Raw genomic sequence first — 9219 nt, 5'->3', positions numbered from 1 at the left:
GAGATGGCTGAAGCTAGGCGACTGGTGGTACTTGGATGTTGCCGTATCCTAAAAGTGGTACAGTGGTTGAAAAGGTTGAAAAGCCCTGACTTTGAGGACGGATCCTAAGTCACTTTTACTAAGACCGTTCTAATTTTAAACTGTTGCCGGGAATAAACAAAATGGAGACCGCTTTAGGAAGAAGGTTCTTGTTTATTTAGTTGCCAGAAACTTCAGTGACAGCAGCATATTTCTGGGGTGGCTGACAAAATGGAGGTGGGAGTGCTGGATTAATCCTATTATGTACTAAAGGTCATGTCTTTAGATTTTGGGTGGGTACGTAGATTTTTAGGGATCTTTGTCTTTCTACTCCCATCAGCTTCAAGCTTCCTGGCTCCAATCTTTCTGAAAGGATTATCAAATCTTCATTTCTGCAGAGCTGGCCTGCTGAGTTTCCGCTTGGGGGAGACGGAGAGGTTTCTGCCTTTTAAGATTTTCTCCCATTATTCCTTTGTGAAATATAATATTCTGCCTTTTCAAATATTCCCCCCCCTAAATATTTCCTTCTCTCGAGGGTGGGGGGAGTGCTGACTTCCTACAAAACCATTGTTAAAGCCAAGGATTACCCGCAGCCTTGCAGGTTGTTGCATTTCCAGTCAATCTGTTAGCATGAAATTAGAATTCTGTCCCAACAATGCCTGTTGATGTTTTTCTCCCCCTTTTTTGAAAAACCACTTCTCTGGCATAGAAAGATTTCATTTTGTCTTAACTGTTTTCTTAACTGCTTAGGCAACCGCGATTAGAAGATGGCCTCCTGTCTGTACGAATGCCTCTGTGAGGCAGAGCTTCAAAAGTACTATCCCCATTTTACCGCCCGCGGCTTCCAGAAGATCGATGAACTGGCCAAGGTCTCCATGAAGGATTACAGCAAACTCGGGGTTCACAACATGAAGGACCGCAAGCGTCTCTTCCAGCTCATTCGGATTATCAAGATGTTGCAGGCCGAAGAGGAAGCGGTCAGGAAAAAAGAGGAAGATTTCCAAAGAAGTGCCCGCCGTCTACGACCCCAGCTCCCTCGATCTGGCCCACGGAGGCAGCTTCATTTTGATTCCGAGGAAAAAGCGGAACAAAAGGACTTGGTACCCGAGTCGAGCACTTCATCTCACAGCTCTTCCAACGAGAGTAAAGAGGAGGCTGCAGCTGAGTTCAGCCTTGATCTGGTCTACAAAAGACCCATAGACTGGGCAGAGGATCAGCTTGTTGTTCCGGCTAGAAGTTCCTCTAACGATGTTTTAGGAGATACCGACATATCCTTTGTGCAGAGGGTAGCTCATATCTCAGGCTACAATTATGGAGTGCCACACTCTTATACCAGGTGATCTTTTTTTCGTTCTTTGCATTTCTGTTCATGGAGAAGAGGCTAGTGGAGAACACAGAATAATAGGGTTTATACCATGCCTGACAAGTGGCTGTCCAGTCTCTTCTTAGAAGCTTCCAGTGATGGAGCGCCCACAACTTCTGGAGGCGAGCCATTAATGAATTGTTCTAACTGCCAGGAAACCTCCCTTTGTTTCTAGGTTTGGATCTCTCCTTACTGTCCCAAAGGTCCTTTTTCAAGAGGCAACTGGACTTCCTTGTTTTCCTTTGAAGGCATTTGGCTTCTCATCCAAGAAGTTTCTTCAGCTCAGTAGAGGGGGAAGGGATACAACATCATCTGTCTCCGGTCTACAACACAGTCCTTTCAGCAGTTCCCAGAAGGCTCGACGCCCATTTCCACTGCTCAGGTGACCCTGAGGACACAGATCAACCTCCAGGTGGCTTCAAGTTCTCTCTAAAAGAGGGCTAACAATCAGCTGTCTGCAAGGAGTATTCCATTCCCCACCATTCACTCAGAGCCGAAGAAGTTTCTCGGATGGGAAGCGAAATGTCTTCGGAGAAAAACAAAGTCCGGTTGCCTCTTGAAAAAGCACCTTTTGAGACAACCATGATCCAGATGACTTAGAGTCTCCATAAGGCATCTCTCTGTAATCATTTCCCAACCATTTGTTTCTTGTCCTGCCCTCAAGCGCTGAGTAGAATAGGTCAAGAAATGGCTTCTCAAGTACTGGAATGCAGCTGTCAAGTCTTCCCCTGAGCCTTCTCTTCATTAGGCTAGACATAGGCAGGTGGAACATCTTGCGTCCCACGCCCCCTCCCACCCAGGTGAGGTCAACCCCAACCCTCCTGATCTTTCATAAGAGCCTAAAGATCTGGCCCTGCTTGGGGCCCCAATACATCGGAGGTGGTTGATCAGTTAACTGTTCTGTTCCAGCCTACGACCGGCCCTGTTTGTGTGTCAGGGACAACCCCTTCTTCCTTTAAACAATCAATAGGCTGGGGAAAAAGCGAACCCAAATTTATTTACAGTTCAAACAAAAAGGCAACAGAATATTTCCTTCAATAAGTGATTCAAAATATCAAACGAGTCAAACAGATTAGCAAGAACCGACCAGGATTCTCTTTGCATGTCTCCAAACGGTTGCCTTCAGCAACCAGCCCCGCCCACATCTTCCCCTTTTATTATCAGTCCCAAGGCGTGGCTTCTCACTGCCTTCTCCTCCTCTCACTGAGCTGTCTCATTGATTTTCTCTGCTCTGCTCTGCTGGATTGCCTTCTGCTTCTAGCGTCTCTGCACAGATTCAGCTGTGACTCCTCTGAGTCCGACACCTCGTACTCACACAGCTGAGCCTGATGAGGAACATGAGAGTCCTGAGAGTCCTGCAGTGCATCAGAGCCTCCCCCCCCCCCCCCCGACACCAAAGGTTCTCCCAACCCCTCCTCCTCCTCAGACTCATCGGACTCAGCTGCTGGGAGCACAGGCTAACACTGAATCACAACATTAACAGCAGATGCTACCTCCCCACCTTACCCTGTTCCTGCCCTCCCCACCTGTAATTGGATCGTACCATTTCCTGGTATTAACTTATTGATGTTGTTATTATTCCATATATATATATATATATATTTATGATTGTAAATCGCTCAGAATTACCCTGTGGTAAGATGGGCAGCTGATCAATTTTATACCGAACTAAAATAAATACCTAGTTCCCTTGGCCACTTATCGTGCAGTTGAGCTTCCAGTCCCCTTATCTTTGTTGCTCTTTTTTCTAGACTCTAGAGCAGGGGGTTTGCAAACTTGGCCCTTTTATGACTTGTGGATTTCAACTCCCAGAATTCCTCAGCCAGCCCTGAGGGTCTTAAAGTTACCAAGTTTGAAGACCCCTGCTCTAGAGTCTCGGCATCTTTTTTTTTTTGTATCTGGCGACCAGAATTTTAGATGCATTATTCCAAGGGTGGTCTCAGCTGTGCAATACAAAGCGGTACTATCATTTCACGTCATGTTGATGCTGTCCTTCTTTTGAGGGAATCTAGGAGTGCATTGGGTTTTTTGGCTGCTGCAGCACACTTTCTGGCTCATACTTGTCCGCTAGGACACTTAAATCCCTCTCACAGTCACTACTGCAAATATATTTTGATGGGAGGTTAAATTTACTACAATGAAATAAAAGTTGGGTACCAGAGATTCTGAACTGCTATTCGAAGAGAGCATTGTGTGCCTGTCCTTTTGTGGGCTTTCATCCATGTGATGTGATGGCAGCACATTTGAAATCCCTCTCTTGTAGAACGGGTGCTTCTGAGAAAGAGAGACTGTGGATCGAAACCGACAAGATCCGGGTGTGTGTACGAAAACGCCCCCTCAGTTTACGAGAAGAGAGGCGCGGAGAAGTGAACATCCTCACAGTGGAAGGCAAAGAAACTCTTCTGCTCCATGAGAAGAAAGAGGCAGTTGACCTCACTCAGTACATTTTGCAGGTGTGTGTGTGAGAGAGAGAGAGAGAGAGGGAGAGGGAGAGAGATCTTTACAATTCCTAGCATAACTTTAGAATGTTCAATTCAGTGAACTACTACTACAACTACTGATTTTTAGGAATATCTATTTTTCCCCATCTTTCTATATCCCTATATCTATAGATCAGTTTTGGGAAGACTGATCTATCACTTTAAAAGGCCATCTTTCTATATCCCTATATCTATATCCCAAAGATGCTTTTCCCAAAGGCAACTGGACTTCCAGTTGCCTTTGGGACAAGCATCACCTGGATGACTGAGAATTTCCACAGCCATCTTTCTATAGCTATACCAACTATTGAATATTTCTCTCGGCCTTCAGTTTTATGCCTTCCAAAGCCTCAAGTTCAGCAATCTTCAGTTTTGGAGAGATTTTGAGAACTGAAATCTAATTTACACAAGAGGATCAGTTTTGGGAAGACTGATCTATCACTTTAAAAAGCCATCTTTCTATATCCCTATTTCTATATCCCAAAGATGCTTTTCCCAAAGGCAACTGGACTTCCAGTTGCCTTTGGGACAAACATCACCTGGATGACTGAGAATTTCCACAGCCATCTTTCTATAGCTATACCAACTGCTTTCTTCCCCAGAGATAGCGACTTGATGGAGCTTAGAAATAAAATGAGACAGATCATTTTCCCCCCTATACTCTATATCTATTTGCTGTTGCTGATAGTGTTTCTTCTCAGTGGGTCTAATGTGGCTTTGTTTTATCAGACCAATGTAGCTTCTCATAACTTTAAAAGAGTCATGGTGGCGCAGCGGTTAGAATGCAGTATTGCAGGCAGGCATCCGCCAACAGCCAAGAGTTCAATTCTGTCCAGCTCAAGGTTGACTCAGCTTTCCATCCTTCTGAGGTCGGTAAAATGAGGACCCAGATTGTTGGGGGCAAAAGGCTAACTCTAAACTGCTTAGAAAGGGCTGGAAAGCACTGTGAAGCAGTATATAAATCTAAGTGCCATTGCTAAGGCTAAAGGGACCACGTTCCTGGTTATGCCCACTACCATTATGCCTAGTTAAAGGAATTATTTTTTTTTCCCTTGCACTAAATATGCCTTCTGTCATTTTCAGCATGTGTTTTATTTCGACGAGGTCTTTGGGGAGACATGTTCCAATGAAGACGTGTACATGAAGACCGCCCATCCTCTTATTCAACATGTATTTAGTGGGTAGAGTATCCCTATTGAATATTTCTCTCGGCCTTCAGTTTTATGCCTTCCAAAGCCTCAAGTTCAGCAATCTTCAGTTTTGGAGAGATTTTGAGAACTGAAATCTAATTTACGCAAGAGGATCAGTTTTGGGAAGACTGATCTATCACTTTAAAAAGCCAAAGGAAGTGATGTGGATGGAGCTTCAAGACAATGGGTCTCCTTCAGTATGAAAGTTGTCTACTCTTTGCTGCCACACACAATGATGGAATTGTGTCCTGTTTCGGACACTGCAATTCTTTAAAGGAGCTGCATCTTTTGCTAGGCCCAGTTGTGATACCTGCCTGCTACTGTGCCAGCCCAGCAAAAGATACAGCTGCCTTAAAGAGACATAGTCAAATATTACATTTGTGCTTTGGCACACTTCAAAGCTAGAAGCTTCCCATCACACTGAGAGCAAAGAAACCACGTCATGGTTATAACTCATGAACCCAGCCTCTGAAAAACTTTGCTGGCTGGCATTTATCCTAGTGCCCAAGACATAAGGACATTTCTGATTTCTAATGAATTTAATATACATAGCTCAGGAAGCCATCAGCATGAGTACAGTAGTCCCACAACTTATAATCTTTGGTTTAGTGACTGAAGTTGCAGTGGCACCAAAAAAGGTGACTTATGACTGTTTTTCTACACTTACGACCATTGCAGCATCCCCATGGTCACGCGATTTACATGTAATGATTTAGAAGCTAACTAGCTGATGTAAGAAGTATGATGCAATGATGGGAATAAATAAGCAGGGTCTGTGTCCCTTTAAGAGCCAGCTGGGTCTCTGTCTCTTTAAGAGCCTTTTATAAAAGGGAAGGCTTTGCAGATATGTGCTCTCTCTTCCATTTCATGCTGTAACTGCTGTATGTTGGAGCCTCTGTATTAACACATGTATGTATATTGTTTCTGGTGTATGATATTGTAGATAGTGAAAGATAAACCACCATTTAATATAGACCACTGTTTACTGTATTTACTCCTGGGTTATCTCAGTGCAATAAGACTGCATGCTCTGACATGGATGCTTGGCAACTTACGACAGTTGCACAAAGGGGATCCTGTGCTCCCCTTTTGCGACCTTCCAACAAGCAAAGTCAACGGGGAAACCAGATTCACTTAACAGCCATGTTAATAATTTAACAGCTGCAGTGATTCACTTAACAACTGTGGCAAGAAAAGTCACATTGAGTACTCTTTGTACTTATTTTTGCTCCGAATTTAACATTCCAATGATTTTATGGCACTGCACAATTTTATGACTTTTTGCCATGGTTGTTAAGTGAATGTTCAGTTAACTGAATCACATGGTCATTAAGCGAATCCGGCTTCTTCCATTGACTTTGCTTGTCAGAAGCCGGCTGAGAAGGTTGCAAATGGCAACCACACGAACCCAGAAGGCTGCAAACTCTATAAATGCATGTTGGTTACCAAGCCACCGAATGTTGATCACATGACCATGGCAATGTTGCAATGGTCATAAAAATGAGGACTGGTCGTAACTCACAAGTAGGTTTTTCCAGTTCTGTGGTGACTTTGGTTGCTAAACAAATGGTTATAAATTGAGGACTGCCTTTTATGCAGTATTTAGTAGGTGAGAAGGTTATAGTTTTAGTCTCTCAAGATTCTGACCAATAAAAGAGAATACAGGTAGTCCTTGGCATACAACAGTTCATTTAGTGACTGTTCGAAGTTTGAAGTTTCACTTAACAAGCATGTTACTAACTTAACAACTGATTCACGTAACGCCTGTGCAAGAAAAGTCATCAAGTGGAGCAAACGTCACTGAACTGTCACTTAAATGTTTCACTTAGCAATGGAAATTTTGGGCTCAACTGTGGTCGTAAGTCGAGGACTACCTGTTTTTATAGCTCAGGGTTGAAATGAAAGAGTCCTTGATGCTCTCTCAGTTCGGCTGTTTTCTTGCAGACGTTTCATAACCCAACTAGGTAACGTCATCAGTGCTAGGCTGATGACGTTACCTAATTTCGATAACGAAATATCTGCGAAACCACAGTCAAGCACAGATTTTTGTCCATAAGGTGTAAGAAAGGTTTGGGCCTGACTGGATTTCCTCTGTCATCTCTGAGGAAATGGACCTGTCAGTTCCTCAATATAGCTGTACAGGGATCCGAATGGATTTCATGGATTTCAAATTCTGCAGTCTGTTCCGCTTAGTATCTTTGGAAATTGATGGCTTTTAATCCCATCTATTTTGCAGGAGAAATGACCAAAATTAACGTGGTGTCCTAAACCCTGAGAAAAATCCCTGCCAGCTCCGATCATTGTGGTTTACCTCAATTTCCAGACTTATTTTGCCCCTACTGTTTATTCACATATAAAAACGTGTAAATACGTGTAATGGAAGTGTTGTGTAAAAATGTGTAATCAAGCATCACTTGGGGTTCCTGTGTCCCAACCAAGAGGAATATCCTTGGACATTTTAAATCTCTTGTGAGGTCTTTATTCCCCCTTCATCTTCTGTCGGTGATAACAGCTATTCAAATAAATAAAGAGCGTACACCTAGAATGGAACGTCCTGAAGTTCATTAACGAAAGCTTGTCATGATTACTTTTCATCTTTCCTTGGTTGCAGAGGCAATGCCACCTGCTTTGCATATGGACAAACAGGCGCAGGGAAGACCTACACGATGTTTGGCACTCAAAAAACGCCCGGCCTCTACGCCTTGGCTGCTAAAGAGATCTTCAGACAACTGGAAAGCACTCACGCTAAGAAAGACCTCCATGTCTGGATCAGCTTTTACGAGATCTACTGCGGGCAGCTTTATGACTTGCTAAATGAAAGAAAGAGGTATTTAACTCTGAGAACACAAAAGGGGTTGTTGTTTTTTGAGGGGGGGGAAAGAAATGACATAAATCAGACGAAGTTCGGTGGAATTACAGCTTCGTGGAAGACCCCCCCCCAAAGCTAAGGAGACTAACTTGCTTTTTTTAAAAATAATGTTTGCAGAATAGTGCAAGTGGCTTGATGTGCAGATAGTCCTCAACTTGCGACCACAACGGAGCCCAAAATTTTATGTTGCTAACTGAGACGTATGTTAAGTGACTTTTGACTCATTTTGCAACCTTTCTTGCCACAGCTGTTTAAGTGAATCACTGCAGTTGTTAAATTGGTACCACGGTTGGCTTCTCCCATTGACTTTTTTGTTTGTCACAAGGTCGCAAAAGGGGATCGCGTGACCCCAGGACACTGCAAGCGTCAAACGTATGAGTCAGTCGCCAAGCGTCTGACCACGGGGGTGCTGCAACGGTTGTGTGAAAAACGGTCCTAAGTAATTTTTTCACTGCTGTTGTAACTTGGAACGATCACTAAATGAACTCTTGTGAGTCGAGGACTACACGTATTTAATAAAGGTAGCCCTCGACTTAACAGCAGTTCATTTAATGACCGTTCAAAGTTACAACAGTACTGAAAAAAGTGGCATGACCGTTTCTCACGCTTTCAGCCATTGCATCATCCCCATGGTCACATGATCAAAACTGAGACCCTTGGCAACTGACTCATACTATGGTTGCAGTGTCCCGGGGTCACCTGATCACCTTTTACAACCTTAGCAACATCAATTTTGGGCTCCATTGTGTTCGTAAGTTGAAGACTACCTGTATTCCACATCTTTCAGAGACCCATTGGACCATTCAGAGCTGAGATCCATTCAGTCAACATCCCACCAGTAGCAGCTGTTCGTTCACCTGGTTATCACTTAGAAGTCGGGCAAAATTCAACTTTTGGTTCATCCCCCCATCAGAATCAGTGCAGACTTGAGGCCAAAATTTCCATTGTTAAAGCAAGGCCGTTCAGTGAATTTTGCCCTGTTTTATGACCTTTTTTTGGCCACCGTTGTGAAGTAAAATGGGACGCGGTGGCTCAGTGGGTTAGGACGCTGAGCTTGTCGATCAGAAGGTCGGCAGTTTGGCGGGTCGAATCCCGAGTGCCGCGTAACAGAGTGAGCGCCTGTTACTCGTCCCAGCTTCTGCCAACCTAGCAGTTCGAAAGCACGTAAAAAAAATGCAAGTAGAAAAATAGGGACCACTACGGTGGGAAGGTCACAGCGTTCCGTGCGCCTTTGGCGTCTAGTCATGCCGGCCGCATGATCACGGAGACATCCTTGGATAAGCGCTGGCTCTTCGGCTT

At 44.0% G+C, this 9219-nt stretch overlaps 1 protein-coding gene across 1 annotated transcript in view; it reads left to right on the top strand.

Moving 5' to 3' along the window:
• Positions 1-325: 325 nt before the first annotated feature.
• The window catches only part of KIF24 (kinesin family member 24), a 30477-nt gene continuing 21583 nt past the window's right edge, over positions 326-9219 (top strand). Inside the window, exons 1-4 of the mRNA XM_083354828.1 lie at positions 326-1354; positions 3645-3834; positions 4945-5042; positions 7663-7878. Coding sequence (XP_083210954.1) covers positions 786-1354; positions 3645-3834; positions 4945-5042; positions 7663-7878 — 1073 coding nt within the window. The 5' untranslated portion in view covers positions 326-785. The remainder of the gene's footprint in view (positions 1355-3644; positions 3835-4944; positions 5043-7662; positions 7879-9219) is intronic.

This window comes from Vipera ursinii (genome assembly GCF_947247035.1).
Source record: "Vipera ursinii genome assembly, chromosome: 2".
Taxonomy (NCBI): domain Eukaryota; kingdom Metazoa; phylum Chordata; class Lepidosauria; order Squamata; family Viperidae; genus Vipera; species Vipera ursinii.
This window is presented reverse-complemented; position numbering and strand designations above follow the sequence as displayed.